At 39.1% G+C, this 19,098-nt stretch overlaps 1 protein-coding gene and 1 long non-coding RNA gene across 2 annotated transcripts; both read right to left on the reverse strand.

Annotated features, from left to right (window-relative positions):
- Positions 1 to 6,705: 6,705 nt before the first annotated feature.
- Positions 6,706 to 8,751, reverse strand: LOC146467012 (uncharacterized). The gene is made up of 2 exons (XR_014867906.1): positions 7,488 to 8,751; positions 6,706 to 7,453 (listed from the first exon to the last, which is right to left on the reverse strand). It is a non-coding gene; the product is annotated as an uncharacterized LOC146467012 (long non-coding RNA).
- Positions 8,752 to 8,936: 185 nt separating this feature from the next.
- On the reverse strand, positions 8,937 to 11,199 carry LOC146467013 (uncharacterized). Its single transcript, XM_085126494.1, has 2 exons — positions 10,964 to 11,199; positions 8,937 to 10,297 (listed from the first exon to the last, which is right to left on the reverse strand). The coding sequence occupies exon 2, from the start codon at positions 10,284 to 10,286 to the stop codon at positions 8,937 to 8,939; it is 1,350 nt and encodes a 449-aa protein (XP_084982620.1). The 5' UTR covers positions 10,287 to 10,297; positions 10,964 to 11,199.
- Between the last annotated feature and the right edge of the window lie 7,899 nt (positions 11,200 to 19,098).

The following is a 19,098-nucleotide window of genomic DNA, read 5'->3' on the forward strand; positions in this document are numbered from 1 at the left end:
CTAGGTCGTCGCATGTTCTGGCGGGAAAATCAAACCATCTAATTTGTAGTAATTAACGATTGCCAGGGCATGAGGCAACCAAAAAAGTTCTTTACAAATCTTTTTGATGATTTTGATGAAGTAAAGCATGAGTCAAGTTTAACTGCTGGGATTATAATACGTTCAAATCCATGGGGCTTTTTATTATCACGATTAGTTTATGCATCGATTTTAACAAAGACACTTAAAGCCGTGTAAGGGTTTATTTTGAGTAAAGGTCGGTATTATCACTAAAGAAAGCAAGATTCAACGAAGAACAGAGTTTAAACGGTTAACACAGTAATGATGATTTTGCTATGACCGTATCGTTATTCTTTTGTGGCAAACTTTTCCGAGCGCGGTAAAAAAGCTCAAATTAAAGGACTGTTTGTGAGTTCCTAAATAAGTACGTTTTTTCGTTCCAGTAATTAACCTAAAGATTTACAAATGATAGCTAAATTCTTTGGAACATATTTCATCAAAGTTGATTATGAAATAACGGGTAGTCAAACTTGTTTTACAAAGCGCTTACCGGCCAAAAAACACTTCAGTTACTTCTTGGAGATCCCTTATTTCCTTTTCTTACACTCCATTATCTTATTTAACCACAAAGTCAAAAAAACAAAAAAAAAACAACAACAAAAAAAAAAAACGAAAGAGAAACACATATATTTATCCGCATTTATTGAAAGCAAGGTCTGCAAAGAGCAACAATCAAGACACTCGGGTTTTACAAATAATATCGGAACATTTCACTCGTGTGCGGCAAACTCATTCGTTATGAGAAATTACAATGAGAACCAAGAATCGAAAGCCCAAATGAAAAGTGTAAGATGATATTAAAGATTGTCAGTGATGAAAAATAGTTACAACGCAATTATTTTGGGTTAAAATAGTTAAAGGAATTTTATTTGGTGTTGGGACTTATTACAAATTATATTTTGCTTTGGAGAATGTCACAGAAAAAGACCAGTTGACTCATTTCCTTCGTTACGCAGCCCTCTAGAAATAATGCCAATCAATTTCTAGTCTCACCTTGTAGTTCGACTTAGTTGTTCTTAATGTGTGATTAACGTATAAATTCTCCTGTCATGAATTCGGTATGAGCAGCTGTTCGTTTCTGCAGAAACACTTTCAGCCACAAAGATATATCCAATTAAGTTTCCCACAAATGATAACACCTCGTTTACCTTGTTCAGTTGATGAGTTTTTACTCAACTTGACCTTTCGTCGGTCCTTTCCAGGAAATAGCTATTGCTCTTATTTTTAATCATTTTTAGTAGATTTTCTTGGGTTCTTTTACCGAATTCATGGCAGTTGATATTCATTTTTACAGATAAAGATGTCTTAATAACAAAATCTGCAATTAAGATGTTTTTGAAAGTTAACACGTATGATTTTATGGTGAATATGAAGCTAAATATCCATATAATTTGAACTCTCGATTATGATGACCACATACTCAATTCATGGAAAAGTTTAACCAGTCATTTTCGATGAAGAAGGCTGTCACCTTCAACGAATCGACTACTTGTACAATTTTTAAACAACAACTTTTAGTGTTTTTCGGATTATTTTTTTGAAACCTTACTGTATACGTCTGAACTTTGTAATTCTAATATTGGTCTTCCTGTTTTGTATTGACTGGACAACCCAAGCTTCATGGTGATTTCACACTAGAAAAATGCTAACAGATCGAAGACACTGATGCAAAGAAGCTCCTTGTAGCCAATCACAGAAGGCTTGCGTAATATTTAATTTGCGTTGGGCAGGTGGTTGTCTAGCCAATATAAAAATGGGTGCTTTCTAGTTTACCGCAGAATTGACCGTTGGACAGAGTAAGCTGAACCGCTGTTAAACCTTAGAGCAATAAAGAAGAGTCACTGAAAGCAGTTGAATCCCTTTGTTGAAGTAAACTCCGCTAGTTCGCCTAGAAACTAAACCTGCAAGGTCTGTTAAACAACTGATTTCCTTTGTAAAGAATAGTTTGTTTAAAGCTATAGAGTGTGTGCACGACGGCCATGTTGGAGGACCGAAACAATACAATGATTTTCCTTTGGGAAATGTATTCTATTTTTATGCAAATATCTTCTATTGATTTAGTCCTCCAACATGGCCGCCGTGCACACACTCTATTGCTCACTTGGAGTATTCAATCGAAATTCGGATCATTTTCGAGTCTTCAGTTATTGATATCTAGGTTCGTTCACGCGCCCTGACACCTTTTACTGTCTTTCGCTCCAAGTTGGGTTAGTTTCAAACAAATAAGCTCCTTTCCTTTCTATAACCTTAAATCGAAATATTTTTCAGCAGAAAATAAGGTTGAATTTAAAATACACGCTAGTCGAAGGATTTACATTTCCCCATCGAAATTCTGAGCTAAAGATATTTTGAAGTATACAGAATTTTGCACAAGTACGCAAACCAATGTTCACTCAAAAGTCTTTCATTCACTGGACCTCAAACAGCTGATTTGATCTTGTTTCTGTGTAATGCAGATATTTGTTCTACTGTAGAACTTGTGAAATACAACTCAGCATTCAATTTTGAGAAGAACACAAGGTAACTTTAAGATAACATTCATTCCGGTAAGAAACTTGTAAGCCTAGGGCTGCAAAATAAAATTAAACTTTGAAGACGCCAATCGATCTCTTGAGCTGTGATCTGTTCGAAACTTGAAATGCACCGCAAGAGCTCTAAATTGTAGCTCCTTTTTTCTAGACGACAATGCGACGTTGGCACGTTCCGATGACTTCCCGTAACGTCAAACTGACCGTTTGGAACCGACTTCCATTTAGACGATGTCTAAAAATAAATAAAGTGAAATTCACATATCCCAGCCAATGCCCTTAGTTTCCCTCTCTGTCCCCTCATTTTCTCTTGCTCGTAAAGAAAATCAACAGTTTCCCTCCCCAAAATGTCAGTTCAAAATTTCCTAACAATAGAAAGGTAATTAATTTATTTCCTTTCCGGAAAGGCAAATATGTCTTTAAAGATATATTGCTAGCATTTTCGTAAGACCAACAATCAACCAACTGACCGATTAGCTCAGTTGGGAGAGAACCGGACTGGTTACAACTTGGTGTTACGGAGCACGAACTGATATGCTAATCAGGATATGCTAATTTATAGTATGGTTACCAGGGAAGTAAGGTTCTTTGATTCATGGGTAGGGTTGATAGGGTGAAAATAATCTCGTACCCAAATCTCCCACGGTCAGGCGGACATTCCCGAACTAACTGAGATCTGGCTACGAGATTAGGGTGAAACCAGTGAAACCACGAAACCCGTGAAACTACGAAACCATAGAAACCATGTAACCATTAAAACCACAAACCCTATCAACCCTACCCATGAACGAAAGAACCTTACTTCCTTAGTAAGCATACTATAAATTAGCATATCCTGATTAGCATATCAGTTCGTGCTCCGTAACACCAAGTTGTAACCAGGCGTAAGGCGGCACGAGTTAATGTTTCGGTAGCGTTATCAAATTCTTTTTTGTTTCTGGGGTCGCGATGGGCCGAGAGATAAGACTTCGGGCCACGAGTTATTGTTCTCGGTCTCGTTTTTTGTACTCGGCTGGCACGAGTAAAGTTTAATTTCGGTCGCGTTATCAAATTCTTCGCGTTATTTGTACTCGGGCCATGAGTCGCCGAGTTAAGTAATCAGGGAAGGGGAGGAGAAGGTCCCGAACTCCCTCATTTTTTTCGCTTCCTTAGCTCCCCCTCCCTTTCCCGATGTATTCTGCGAGTCGCTATTCTTTCGAATCAAGACATCTGGCGTCGGTTGTGAAGCGTTCGTGAACGTTTCCTTTAGCGCCGAGAGGGTTCTGGAGTTGTTAGAACAAAAAGGTGAGGGCAATGATAGCATGTCGAGTGGCGAAGAAAGCCAAAACGTATACAAGGATTAAAGTCCGTGGATATAGCATAAGAGAAGAGGAGGTAACTTGAACATGGTGCATTCCGTTTCGTCTGATAAGCGAGGGTGACAGTTGAGCAAGAAATCATGAACCTTTGGAAGGTTTGTCGCACGAGCAGCACACGCATGAATTTAACTCCGCATGATGTAGATGGTGGGCATCGAAAACGCGAATGCGAAATCGAAAGAAGGAAATTGTTTTGTCAACAAACTACTTTAATTTGTGCCCCAGAGCTCACAGAGCTTTGTTTGGCTAAATCATGTTTGATATCGTTGATACATCTGAGTAAAAGAACTTGAGCTTTTATTGATAAGTTGATGTTAGAGTGCTTATGTCAGTGTATGCTAAATATAGGAGATTTTGAAATTGTCAATTGTGCAGAAATGTTTATCCATCGTCGAGAAATGCTTCCCCAAGGACCACCCATTAAACAAAATCTTCAACAGACACACACTAAAGACACTAAAGCTCAGCTACTCATACATGCCAAACATGAAAACCATCATCGCATCACATTAAAAACAGATACTCTCAAATGTAACAACAACCCCAAACCAAAAGCATAAATGGAAAGTACTCAATAAAAGAAACCCGATGATAACACTAACAAGAAATGTAACCTATGTCTTAACTAAAAGTTTATTTCCGTAGAAAAGATCTTAGGGGCCGATTACAAGGCGAATTTCGGCCCGGGCTGAGATTTCAGCCCGGGTTTTCTTGAACAATCTTCTTTAAACGACGTTTGCGATTCCATGAAGAAAGTTTCAGCCCGGGATGAATTTCATCCCGGGCAAAAACCTCATGTAATCAGAATGAAATTTCAGCCCGGGCTGAAAAGCGAGGTCACCTGGGTAGAAAAGTGATGTGGGCATGGGCAATGATTTGTTTTCAATGAAACAAGATGGCGGCTACCAGGTTTCAGTGGAATAACGGAGATAAAATCGAAAATCTTATTCGGTGCTTGGCAAATTACAAATCGAAAATGGACTACCAGAACACTGACTTCAACGCAGATAAGGTGAAGCATTATGAAGCTGTTTGGGAAGCGATGGCCCGAAGATATGAGGAGGAACCGACCTTCTTTCTTCTTTCGTTTGTACTCCATTATCTTGTAAGCTGCCACCATGCCAAAAAATTGGAAATTGAGTGCTAACAAAAGGCTAAATTTCGAGAGAAGCAATGCCCCGATTTTCACAAGTCGAATATTTGACGCCATTTTGATTTCTGTTCACTCTTCCCGCCAAATTTCAAATTTGGCGCACGGGCTGGCAGGCCGGGCTGAAATTCGCCATGTAATCAGCTCCTTAGTAGCCTGAACAAACGCAATGAATTACCAAGTTCAAGCCCCACAGAAATAGATACGACTCAAAACCTAGAAACCATTTGAATCATGGCACGTAAATTGTATCACGCCACGAGCATTAGTATCTTATCGCACAGCAAACGCTTGTTCAGTTTAAATCACCAGTTCGAATGATTTCACAAATCCATGCCATCATATAAATAGATATGTACCAAAAACCTCTTGTATAACGTAACGTAACAGTTTGTATCACGGCACGTGAATTCTATTACGGCACGTGGAATTGCATTTTATCGCCTAGCAGCTGCTTGCTTTAAATCGCCAGTTTTTGATTACTTTATATAGCCAGTTTTTGAATCTTTACCGGTCATTCGTTGAAGTTGCCTGATGAGTGTGGACAGCTCCTGACCATACGAAACAGAGCTGTAGCAATAAAACGATGAATCACTTCTAAAGCCTGAACTATTTTTTCCTGAGTGTATATCTCTATATCTGTCGAGCCTTGGGGAGTAAGCGATGCTGGAAGTTATCACTGCTTAACGATCGTAGGCTTACGCACCACGCAGTAAAATATGGCCCGAGTATAAGCTGAAAACAGCTTCTTGTTTATCTTCATCAACCGTTAAGACGGTTTAGGCGGGGGATAAAAGCTCTTAAAGAACCAATAACTGGAAATGAATCGAAGGGACTACTATTTATAGTTGTGAGGGAAACGGCTACTCCCAAACAGAAATCAAAGCCGGATGGCATCGCACCAAGCAACTTTCGGCTAACCTTTGATCGAACTCTCCATATAAACGTCATGAAAAATAACAGCCTGTAAGTAGTGCCTGCAAATTGTCTTTCCGAGGGTTTTGCGAGCTTTAACGCTGCCTGGTTGAAATAAAAGTTTTTCTCGGTATATACTGTCTTTTTTGATGAACAAAGTAAAACACAGAATAACCTCCCACGCAGTCAAAAACGGAGTCATATTACCTTCCGTCGAAAGCAACACGACTCCCCTAAAAATGACTGCGTGGGAGACTATGGAAATATCAGGTAAACTGGTGTTCTGAGAAGGGTGTCATTCCATGAAAATATATTAAAATATGTAGGTTGTTTAACGAAAGAATAGAATAAAAACTAGCCCAAGTTACACATCAAATTTCAGACGTCGATTAAAATTTCCTCTCCAGGGGCCGGTTGTTCGAAGGCCGATTAATGTTAATCCACGATTTAAAGTTAACCGAGGTTTTCAGCTCGCTCGCTATTAAAATAATTTTAAGCCAATAGTAAAGAGAAGTGTTCGTCAAAACCAAGGGATAAAAATCTTTGGCAAAACTTTATTTATTAGCAATTAAACTCGAATCCAACCGTTCACGTTAACCCAGGATTAGCTTAATCGGGCTTTGAACAACTGGGCTCAAGAAAACTAACAGAAACTGTAGCAAATAAGCACAATGACCACAAAAACAACAAGTCGCACACGTATAACCAGCATTTAATCCAAATCGGCAAACGACTCGTTACAATTGGACTTCCGTGTGTCATTTCCAAATAACAAACTTTAACCTAAATTCACAGTTTGCCCATTACAACGCTCTATTTGAATAATAATAGCAAATTGGAAAAGGAATTCTAATCCTTAGAAACAGACTGTGACAAAAATCTTTACTTTACTTTACTGATAAAATTTAATACCCCTTATAAATCCCAACGGATATAACCCCATCCAAAACCCCTTACGAAGCTGTATAAGCCCACGCCTATAACCGGATTTCACCGGATTTAATAGCTACTAATTAAAAAAAGCTCAAAATCGAGTAAAATAACCAAAGCTAGAAAATTTACAAGGCGATGTAACTGTATTTTTTAGCCAAAGTCGTGTCAATATTAAAACTAAATCTTAAACAATAACCATAGCGTTCCCAGAAACGCGGACACGGAGTCTGCGCGCCAGTACTTAAATGGGAAGCAATCCTTAGCGCGTTTATAAGAATCAATTAATATGAATCAATTAATATCAATCAATCTATAACGTTTTCTGTGAAAGTTAAAAACAAACTTAAACGATAGTTTAAAAAAAAAAATCAAGTCAGGAGGTTTACAAGGGTGACATGAAATTTAGCCCGTAGGTGACAGTCCGGGCTTGGGAGAACTTAAGGGCCAGGTTGTTCAAATGTAGATTATCGATAATCCACGATTAAAAGTTAACCGAAGTTTTCATCTCACTCTTTAAACAATATTTTTCAAAGCTAATTTTACGCTAATGGTTCAGAAAAGTCTATGTCAAAACAGAGACAAAATTCTTTATTGAAAAATGTGTATTTGTTAGGAAATAAAATATACTCGAATCAACAGGGGATTCCGGGGATTACTGCTTAATCGGGTTTTTTGAACAACTGGGCCCCGATCTCCTGTAACTTTGCATTTCTCGTTGAACTTCTTACGGTTCAAACAGTTCCTTTTAACGTAAAAAAAAAAAAAACCGCACTCTTCGAAAAAGATCGCAATGCCTGCTTTTGAAGTATAGGAAATAAAAATTGAATCAGTAACGCTTTGTGCGGTTAGATAAAAAAGAAAATTCGGTAATCATACACACTAAAATTAAACAAAGCTTACAAACAAGGACGAACAGTCATTAATCGTTTTTAAAGTTCTTTGCACTTATCATTGTTCAAAACGTGGCAATAACTCAGTGACACTAGGAAAACGGACCGAAAATATTTTACTACCATTTCTTTCTTTGCTTCCATGAAAAGCTTTAGTTCCGCCTTAACCTGAAACCTAACCGGTCGGTATAAAATGCAGACTAGGTACAAAAGTCAGACTGCAAACTGGGTTTAAAATGCAGACTACGTTCAAAATGCAGACTGCAAACTGAGTTTAAAATTGCAGACTGAGGCTAACTCGATATGTACTATAAAGTTTAACCAAGCGAAAGTGTTACGCCAGCACGGCTCATGCAGCACTTCAAACCTTGTGTCACTTGTATAATTACCTGTTTTGTTTTATCTTACCACACCGGTGCGCGCGCATGACAAAGCGACAAGACTACTTGCTTACCATTATTTTTATTATTATTATTATTATTATTATTATTATTATTATTATTATTATTATTATTATTATTATTATTATTATTATTATTATTATTACCTCAGCGCATGTGCCAACTCCTCAAAAAAAAAATATTGATTTGCAGGAATTTGTAGCCGACGATCGACGTTGCTTGCGCCTGTCGGCTTTCTAAAAGTGATTCACTGTGGTAAAGAAAACAGTTCTTGGAAACGAAATTAACAAAAACTCGAAGGTTACCACTTAAAGTATGATCGAATATACTCGAAAATCGCACTTCAAACCGGCGGTAACTGAGTGAAATAGGGCAAAATGTTTAGTCAATTTGAGGGCTCTTGATCCAAATCATCGTTTGCAGATAGATCTACAGTCCCTTAGCGAATCAAACCAATAAGTTACTACCTCGGCTAAGTGATGTGACTTTGCAAGGTTACTTACTGGTCGTTACTAAGCCCTAAACAAACATGACCATAACCAAACATGACCAGTTCACTTTATCAGTTAAAAATAAGCGGAGTACTTTCCAGTCTCTAATAGCAGAAATAGTCCTGATGCTTCTTTTTTCTTTTACGTGTTGTTTTTTTTTTCTTTTTTCATTTAAAGTATCCGGAAATATCCTCCTAATCTCCTTGACACTCACTCAGCAGCATCTGACAAGCTCACCTCCAAAAGCTTAATTCTCTCTTCAATTTTCACCACCTTCATATTCAATATTTTCAATTGGCTCTGTACGTTTGCCTTGAAATCGCTGAACCATATCAAGTATCGGCAACAAATAAGAAAGAGCTTCGCCGATACAACAACTAATCCAGTTGCTGCTACTGTCCCAACAGCTGCTGTAACTGCTGCTACCACCCCGGCATTTGCTGTCCCTGCTGCTGCCGTCCCAGCAGCCGCTGTCCCTGCTGCTGCCGTCCCAGCAGCCGCTGTACCTGCTGCTGCCGTCCCAGCAGCCGCTGTCCCTGCTGCGGCCGTCCCAGCAGCTGCTGTCCCTGCTGCTACCGTCCCGGCAGCTGCTGTCCCTGCTGCTACTGTCCCGGCAGCTGCTGTCCCTGCTGCTACCGTCCCGGCAGCTGCTGTCCCTGCTGCTACTGTCCCGGCAGCTGCTGTCCCTGCTGCTACTGTCCCGGCAGCTGCTGTCCCTGCTGCTGCCGTCCCAGCAGCTGCTGTCCCTGCTGCTACCGTCCCGGCAGCTGCTGTCCCTGCTGCTATTGTCCCAGCAGCTGCTGTCCCTGCTGCTACCGTCCCAGCAGCTGCTGTCCCTGCTGCTACTGTCCCGGCAGCTGCTGTCCCTGCTGCTACTGTCCCGGCAGCTGCTGTCACTGTTGTTACCGTCCCGGCAGCTGCTGTCCCTGCTGCTGCCGTCCCAGCAGCTGCTGTCCCTGCTGCTACTGTCCCGGCAGCTGCTGTCCCTGCTGCTACCGTCCCGGCAGCTGCTGTCCCTGCTGCTACCGTCCCGGCAGCTGCTGTCCCTGCTGCTACTGTCCCGGCAGCTGCTGTCCCTGCTGCTACTGTCCCGGCAGCTGCTGTCCCTGCTGCTACTGTCCCGGCAGCTGCTGTCCCTGCTGCTGCCGTCCCGGCAGCTGCTGTCCCTGCTGCTACCGTCCCGGCAGCTGCTGTCCCTGCTGTTACCATCCCGGCAGCTGCTGTCCCTGCTGTTACCGTCCCAGCAGCCGCTGCCCCTGCTGCTACTGTCCCGGCAGCTGCTGTCCCTGCTGTTACCGTCCCGGCAGCTGCTGTCCCTGCTGCTACTGTCCCGGCAGCTGCTGTCCCTGCTGTTACCGTCCCGGCAGCTGCTGTCCCTGCTGCTACTGTCCCGGCAGCTGCTGTCCCTGCTGCTGCTGTCCCTGCTGCTACCGTCCCGGATGCTGCTGTCCCTGCTGCTACCGTCCCGGATGCTGCTGTCCCTGCTGCTGCGGTCCCAGTTACAGCTGTCCCAGCTGCTGACCAGGTGCCCCAGGCGGTCAAGGCTGCCTCTACTGCCATTTTTGCTAAGACTGGAGGAAAAATTGTTGAATTCATTGAAGCTTAGTATGTTAAAGTGGACCAGATATTCTCTCTGAAGCCTAATCATAAGATAACGGAAGACAAAATCATTGGAAACAACCAGCGAATGCCTCGTGGATTCACTTAAATGCATGGGCCAAGAACGTGGCTTAGTTTAGAAAGCGATCGCACAGAAGGTAACAAATATAAACGCCATGATCTTTTTTTGTTTTTTTTACTTTTTTTAATTTTTATTTGCTGCTGCTAGAAATGATAAGCCTCTTAGAGCCCAGGAAAAAAATTTCCTGTGTGAAATTTTTAGAAAATTCGTGAATTGAAGAAATGGTCGATCTTTCTTTCAAATTTTCAAGTTGCTGGGCCTAAGGCGCTTGTTCAACGTTTACTGAGTTTTGTCTCTTGTCATTAAATGTACACCTGTCATTTAACTGTTACCGTATTTATTCTTTGTCATTGCCGTGATCTGGATTAGCAAAAAGTGGTCTTAGAGCAAGAGAATATTGCAATATTTATTGTGTCACATGCACTATAACAACAAGAAACCCTTTTCTTGTCTGACGAACAAAAACGGTTACCTTTTCTTAAACGTTAATTACTGATGAGATTTTATTATTACAAAAAGGGAGTAATTATTAAAGCGGCAACAAAAAAATTCTTACCTCCACCTCCGATTAATGCAGTTGTTGATATTACGCCAGCCAATAACAGCTTTCCGCTTACATCCTTCTCGATCTCAGCAAATGTTTCTTTGGTCTGTTCCAAGTATTTTGTGCAAATGGAACGATCGCTAAGTATCTTCCTTTGTCTGAATTTTATCTTCCTAAGATCTGTCCCGCTGATGTTGAGATCGCTTTCAAAGGCCTTTTCCACAACCTATAGTTAAGAGATTTAAAGAAATATAACAGCCGCTCTAAGCCACGTATTTTAAACTCCCTCCAACAATAACACTCGCACATGTTGTGATGTTGCCAATCAAATGAAGAAAACACAGTTAATTTTACTATGGAAAAAAAGTGGGGTGAGTGGCTGCCCAGTCTGCAGAGGCGGGACTGTCTCAGGAAACAAATTTTCAGGGTGGTTAACTGATTATAAAACTTTGTATATATTTCAGTTAAACTTTAGTAGCTAAACAAAGATCTTTTTCAAGACCGTATAAAAGTAAAACACTGACCTTTAATAATTCAGAAATATCTTTTTCCATCGTATCAATCAGCTGTTTGCTTTCTGCCAGGTACTTCTCAATTTCTTCTAATTTTGGCCGCATGTCTCTTGGAATATCATTACTCAATCCTAACATCTTCTCACCAAAGAATGCAGACAAACTGACAATTTGTTTCTTTAGGGCAATGAATCCTTCCTCTGGATCAAACAGGTACCCGCACACGGTATTCAGCAGTTTTAAAGCAGTCATGGCCAACCTACCAAATTCCTTGCCTTTGGCTAGCAGCGAAGAGCATTTTTTTCTAATATCAGTTTCGATGTCAAGCCAACAGGAACCTTTGCTCAGGATTGTCAAAATTTCCGATGTAAGATTCTTAGCGGTACATGCCACTTCCATGATGCCTTACTCTTTCTCTCTCTATCTGAATAAATCAGTAAAAGTTAGCAGGATAGTTAACATGAGAGACTATGAATGAGAAAGAGGAGGGGGGGGGGGGGGGGGGAGGCACGATAACATAAAATCCTCTCCCTCGCGCCTTGCTCAAGAAGGAAAACTAAGAGTGCATTGACTAATATTTATCAAGCTGGGGCATAGAGATAAAATCTAACAACATGCACAACATCTACACCTTTATTAAACAATAAAATAACAAGCACCTCTTTCAACGAAGTTGCCAACGGTAAGGTTATATTTAAGAAAGCTAAGGTCAACCCATACCAGTCGATATAAAATTTACACCAGTTAATGTTTTTGGATTGGAGTCGATTAGGATTAATTTTTTTTTACCTAAAATCGATATTGCCATGGCGATGATAAACAAAATGAAAATTACAATCAGAAAACGTGAATTATGCGCGTTCCAGATTTGAGTTAGACACTGACTAATACCAAAATCTTGAACTATGGTCAGTATGGAGACAAATTTAAAAAATCTTTGTTTGATTTTAAATAAATAGCAAAAAAAATTTGAAACCACATTATCTGCAAGGTAAACGTGGATATAATAAAGAAAAACTATGATTTCTTAGCTCAATATTATATATAAAATTTATAGAAATGAAAGTCAAAAAGATTATTGCAAGGACTGATCAAAGAACGTGAAAAGGCGTGAGGATACGATATTTAGATTGGCAAATATCAGTCTTCATCCGGTTTATTGGGAAAACTCACGAATTCACAGAATATACCTAGTAAAACGGAAGAAGGCCTAGTGGAATTGGTCAATCAGAATGATGTATACTCAACCCTTTTCATTTTGTTTGATCAGTCCTTGCAGAAGTCGTTTTCAGTTTCATTTTCTATTTTTATCAATTTTGATTGATCACGTTCCTCTTTGATCCAACGTTGAGCAAAATTGATCGTTACTTTTTTTGGCAGTGGCATTTAATAAACCTAAATTTACATTAAATTTACGTATCTCTACAATTATCTGTATATCAAAAATGTAGAAGAATAAACTTCTTACGTCTTACTCTGAAGCTCATCATCCATGCCAAGAAGCTGGTTGGAGAAAGTTACCGACTCGTTCACATCCGAAACACCCAAAAGAAATAATTAAGCCAAGCAGAATTAAACTATAGCCTGCTTCTGGCGTTCAAATAGCGGGGATAAAGCGGCAAATTAACTTGCAAAAACAAACGATTTTAACGCCAACCGAAACCAAAAGTTCACAAAAGAGAGCAAATGCATTCTTGAATTTGTGATTGCGGCCGTGAATGTTCATGGAATATCCTCAGTGCAATCGAAACTCCAAGTTTTGTTCTGTTTTTTAATTATAACTTCTTTTCCAAATAAAAAGCAATTTCCAAGAATCGAGAAAAAATACTTCACTTTAAGTACCTTTCTTTGTCTGTAAGGATGTTTTGTTTTCCTTGGTTTGTTCATGCAGTTTCGTTGTGTAAACTGTTTGTAACTCAAGGACGCTATGTTTAATATTAGCGGAGCTCCGCGCGCCGGAGCCCCATTAATAAGAGATTTTGGTAAACCCATGTATGAGAAAAATTTTGGTTATGACGTCACTGTCCGTCCGGCGTACGTACGTACGTACGTCCGCCCCTCTATGTAAGCCATTGTGAAATGTCACACTCAACCTGTGCGGCAACCCGCGTTTTTTCGGCGGGAAGTGGGATGGCTTACTTCTTTTAGAAAACAAACGAGAATTTTGAGGAACAGTGATTTCTTGTATTCCTTGAATATGTTGTCAAACTACATATGTCGACAAGGCAGGCGACTAATAAGCAAATTTGAACTCCAAGAGCGACGAACAAACAAGCGAAATGTCAGTTAAAAAACAACCATGTGAGCTGGGTGAGTAAGCTACTCGCAAGTCGCATAGAAATTAAATGCATTTTTGCAGGCAACTGTCGGTAATTTTCCATGTTTAACATACTTCAAATTATACACAAATACTTAAATCGTTGCCACACGACTAATATTCGTAAATAAATTAATTTTGAACATTCACAGAGCTATTCACAGAGTTATGTTTTGTGTTGGACTTCTGTAATTCATTCCGCAGGGCACATTTGTAAACACGCAGTAAACGTTTAAATATTTCGGACCACAACCAAACATTATTTTTCCTGTATTCTCCTTTTTGTTACATTTATGTGTTGGATTGAACATTTTGTGTTGGATTTCTCTAATTCATCCGCCATTGGCAGCGCATAAGTTTTGTAAACACGCTCTAATTTTTAGCGCTCACTGAAATATTTCGGACCACAACTAAACATTATTTTCCTGTATCCTCCGTTTGCTAACGTTTACTTAGAGACTAGAATTATTTCTGTAAGAGAAATATTCACAGAGTTATGAATTGTTTTGAACATTTTGTGCTGGACTTGTGTAATTCATTCGCAATTCACAGCGCATAAGTTTTGTAAACACGCTCTAATTTTAAGCGCTCACTGAAATATTTCGGACTACAACCAAACACTAAATTATCCTGTATTCTCCATTTGTTAACGTTTACTTAGAGACTAGAATTATTTCTGTAGGAGAAATATTCACAGAGTTATGAATTGTTTGAACATTTTGTGCTGGACTTCGCAATTTCCCAGCGCATAAGTTTTGTAAACACGCTCTAATTTTAAATTAAAGCGCTCACTGAAATATTTCGGGCCACAACCAAACATTATTTTTCCTGTATTCTCCTTTTGTTAACGTTTACTTAGAGACTAGAATTATTTCTGTAAGAGATATATTCACAGAGTTATGAATTGTTTTGAACATTTTGTGCTGGACTTCGCAATTCGCAGCGCATAAGTTTTGTAAACACGCTCTAAATTTAAGCGCTCACTGAAATATTTCGGACTACAACCAAACACTAAATTATCCTGTATTCTCCATTTGTTAACGTTTACTTAGAGACTAGAATTATTTCTGTAGGAGAAATATTCACAGAGTTATGAATTGTTTTGAACATTTTGTGTTGGGCTTCTCTATTTATTCATTCGCCATTCGCAGCGCATAAATTTTGTAAACACGCTCTAATTTTAAATTAAAGCGCTTTACTGAAACATTTCAGGCCACAACCAAACATTCTTTTTCCTGTATTCTCCTTTTGTTAACGTTTACTTAGAGACTAGAATTGTTTCTGTAAAAGATATATTCACAGAGTTATGAATTGTTTTGAACATTTTGTGCTGGACTTGTGTAATTCGTTCGCAATTCACAGCGCATAAGTTTTGTAAACACGCTTTAATTTTAAGTGCTCACTAAAATATTTCGGGCCACAACCAAACATTATTTTTCCTGTATTCTTGTCTTAAATTTTAGTTAGAGACTAGAATTATTTCTTTAGGAGAAATATTCCTAGAGTCATTAATTGTTTTAAACATTTTGTGCTCGTCATTCGCAGTGCATATTTCGAACCATAAACCAAAATTTATTTTTTCTTTATTTCTTTTCTTGTAACGTTTATTATGAGACTATAAATATTTCTGTACGAGGAATATTTACAAAGTAATAAATTTTGAAACAAATATTTTATTTTTATCCGAGCGGCCAAATTGCACGCGTGGAAACATTACGTGGTAGCCAAATTTTCTTTATTGTACACATTTCAAACTTCACAAAAATGCATTAATAGTTTCCACAGGAGGAATATTTGAGAGAGAGCGTAATTTTTCCATCCACAACTGTTTTGTGCTCGCGAACGTCATCGGAATTCAGCAATGTGTTCTCGCACGATCAACAAGAACAGCTTATGGTTCAAAACATTTTCCGCTGACGCATAAAAGGTTTGCTTTATATGCACTTACGATACATATAACTCAAGACAGGATGAAGAATTTGTAACGTTATTACCGTAACGTTCATACAATAAGCAGAGTAACATGTATATAAATGCTATTAAAAAGGAATTGTGGAGCTCCGCTTTTAGGCTTGGCTAAATATATATATATTACGTAATTGCTTCTTTTGAAGAGGGGCTTTTGGAAAGCAGGGATGCTCTGAGCATAGACGGCAAAAAGTTAGATTAAAATTAAGCAGCCAGCGGAAAATCTTTTGGAGCAGAAACGACACTAATCCACTCTACAAGTTTTAAAAAGGTGTCTCTTTAGCAAACTTAAAATTCAACTTTTAACAAGAAATGTTTTTGAGCAAAGCCGTTGTTTACGACTCGCGAAAATATTTTAGTTTTTTGAATTGACGGTGGTTTTGAACTCAATCATAAAAAAATTCTTCAAAATTTTTACTTTGAAGCTCTTGATTCAAAACCTCGAGATTCGTCAAAAATACTCCGCTACGCGTCGTATTTTCAACTCTCTTCTCGGTGTTTGATATGTGATGAAACCCTTTATCTCGTGTTTGATCTATTATATAAAGCTCATCATTCACGTCAAGAGGCTGGTTGGAGAAGGTTACCGACTCGTTCAAATCCGAAACACCCAAAGGAAATGAGCCAAGCAAAATTAAACTATAACCTGTCTCTGGCGTTCAGATGGTAGGGATCAAGCAGCAAATCACCTTACAAAAACAAACGACTTTAACATGAACCGAAAAAGTTGTCCAACAAAAAGTAACCCAAATCTTCAGGCACTAAGCCCACACTTTCAGATCCATCGACTGCCAGACTGTTCGTTTTCATTTTTACAGATGGTATTGTCAGAAGCGATGAAAGAAGCAATCGAAAGATCCTGTTCACGCAGTGTTTGAATCGACACGTGCAGACAAACAATCGCAGTGCCAACGAGTTGGAAGAAGTCCATACTCGCACGCAGACCAAACATGACTCTTTAATGAAATAATGTCCTATCATCGAGAAAAATCTTAAAGGCCCACGTTCACCCAAGAGACATTGCGCGCCGAGCTGATTTTCGCACAGTCGAAAATTCAGAAAATTACCAGCGAGCGCTAAATAGCGAAAGTAATCCACATTCATCGAGCTCATTTCCTGGAATATCACAATTTTTCGTGTCACTAAGCTTTGTATAATATTATCTCGCTTTATTTATGTGGATATTTTCAAGAACAGTCTTCGTGTGGAAAGGAAAATTGGAAAATCGTCGGTCGCTTCTAAGTAACATCTCGCCGTTGACAATGTGGTTGTACAATTGTTATTCCGAAGGAATGTATTTGTCTCGCTTTTATTCTGAAACAAAGAAGCGGGAGGATTTGTTGTCTCCATGCATGCATCTGTTGTAGCGATGTTCCTGATTTCTACGGATATCTGACCTTAACACGTAATTTTTTTTAGCTCCATTCGATTTTATTCTCCCGATTCATGTAAACCGGCAGCGTTGCGAAGAGACGTAATAAACTGTATGGTTTTCTAGGTGGCGTTCCTTTGTTTTTTCTTATCGGCACAGGCAAATAAATTAAAATACTCATTTGCTTAGTAAGCTGCAGATTCATTCGTAGCATCGTTGCTTTGTCATCAAAGGTAGAAATAATTTCATGATAGTAAGATAGACCGGATCGGCGCAGCCAGCTGTAATTTTGAAAGCGATATCAACTGAGCTAACGAGTCCAGCACTGTTAATTTCATTTCATGTCAGCTTTTATAATAATCGAAAGGACACTTTAAGATTACTGTCTAACTGATACAACAATAGAATGAAAATCTTCGGACAAAATTATTTAATGTTGAGGGCTGCCGGCTTTAACTGTTCGACTGTTTCGCCGCGTCGATCAAAGGAATGAATGCAGAAAAACAAACCAAACCTCGAATTTCGTTCGCCGAAAATTTTACACAAAGGAGTACAAAGAACTCGAGCGCTTTGGAGAGTACATATTTCTTATAGGTTTAGAAATTAAAATAAATCGGAGCGACTGAAACGAAATCAACCAGTCCGATTTGCGTGGTCTGATTTATTTTGAATGCGCCAGGACTTTCATCCCAGCGGGAATATTCTGGTAAACCAATCAGATCGCAAGGCTAAACAATAGAAGCGCTTTTAAACAATAACAAACGGCCGCAAAGCCGAATGGGTGAAACTGGGCCTTTAAAAAGACAGGAACGATCCATTGGTGTAAAAATACGAGGCACTTGCTGGGTAGAAAACACGTGGAATTGGTAGCTAAGCTTAAGCTGTAAAAATATTAAAGAAAACGATCGAGAATGAGAATTTATCGGCCGTGCGCAAGCAGAAAGGTCTCAAGGGAAACATCTGACGCAAAAAGTAGACGAGAGCTAAAAACGCGTTAAAGAAACTGCTTACTTACCACGAAGAATGAAATTCACGCCTTGCCGCGGAAGCGAAGCTTTGGCGAAAACCACGGAAAATACGCCAGAGGGGATGCTATTCAATTGCACCTTTCACGACCCCAACATTATAGCAGCTGCCTATGATTGATCTATGAACGGGCTAGTAGAACTTATTTAAAATGTGGACAAGAGAATATGAGATTTTTTTTTATTATTATTAAGAATATTAAAGTGACAGCCTTTTTGCATAAGGTCCGTTCGAAACCGAAAACGATTGCCGAAGGGAAAAAGCCCGTGGCGGCCGGAAATAAGAAAAGCACCAGCTCTGTCAGGGCCGTGTCCTCCTGATGTCACGCATGATGAAAACTCAGAAATTGAAACTAATCTATTTTCAAAAGGAAGTACAACATCGAGCGAAGAAATAGTAAAAATGCATATTTCTAGGTAATCTTTCCTTGAAAAAAGGTGAAAAATTTGTAAGCCTCCCGGTTTTGAATTCTAGAATTTGGTAACATTACGTGAAAATCAAGAATTGAAGAGAAACGTTTGGTAACGATGTTCTCTGAGTATCGGACGACAAAAGTTAAATTTAAATTAAGCTGCCAAAGGAAAATCTTTTAGTAAGCTATATCCAAAACGATAGGAGCAGAGGATTTGGAGCCAAAATGAGTCTGACCCACTCTACAAGTTTTTTAAAGATATTTCACTACCAAAATTAAAAGTCATATTTTCCGAGAAATGTTTTTGTGTAACGCCGTTGTTTACGACTGCCGAAAATATTTTCGTTTTTTTAAGTGACTGTTATTTTAAACTCAATCATAAAATATTCCTAAAAATGTTTACTTTAAAGCTAATGATTCAAAAACCTCAAAGTTCGCTAAAATATTCCGCTGCGCGTCGTATTTTAAACTCTCTTCTCGGTGTTTGATATGTGATAAAACACTGAGTCTTGTGTTTGATAAATAACATAAAAAGATTCT

The sequence above is a fragment of the Pavona decussata genome, unplaced genomic scaffold, assembly GCF_977016875.1.
Source record: "Pavona decussata unplaced genomic scaffold, jaPavDecu1.1 SCAFFOLD_140, whole genome shotgun sequence".
In the NCBI taxonomy this organism is placed as follows: Eukaryota; Metazoa; Cnidaria; class Anthozoa; order Scleractinia; family Agariciidae; genus Pavona; species Pavona decussata.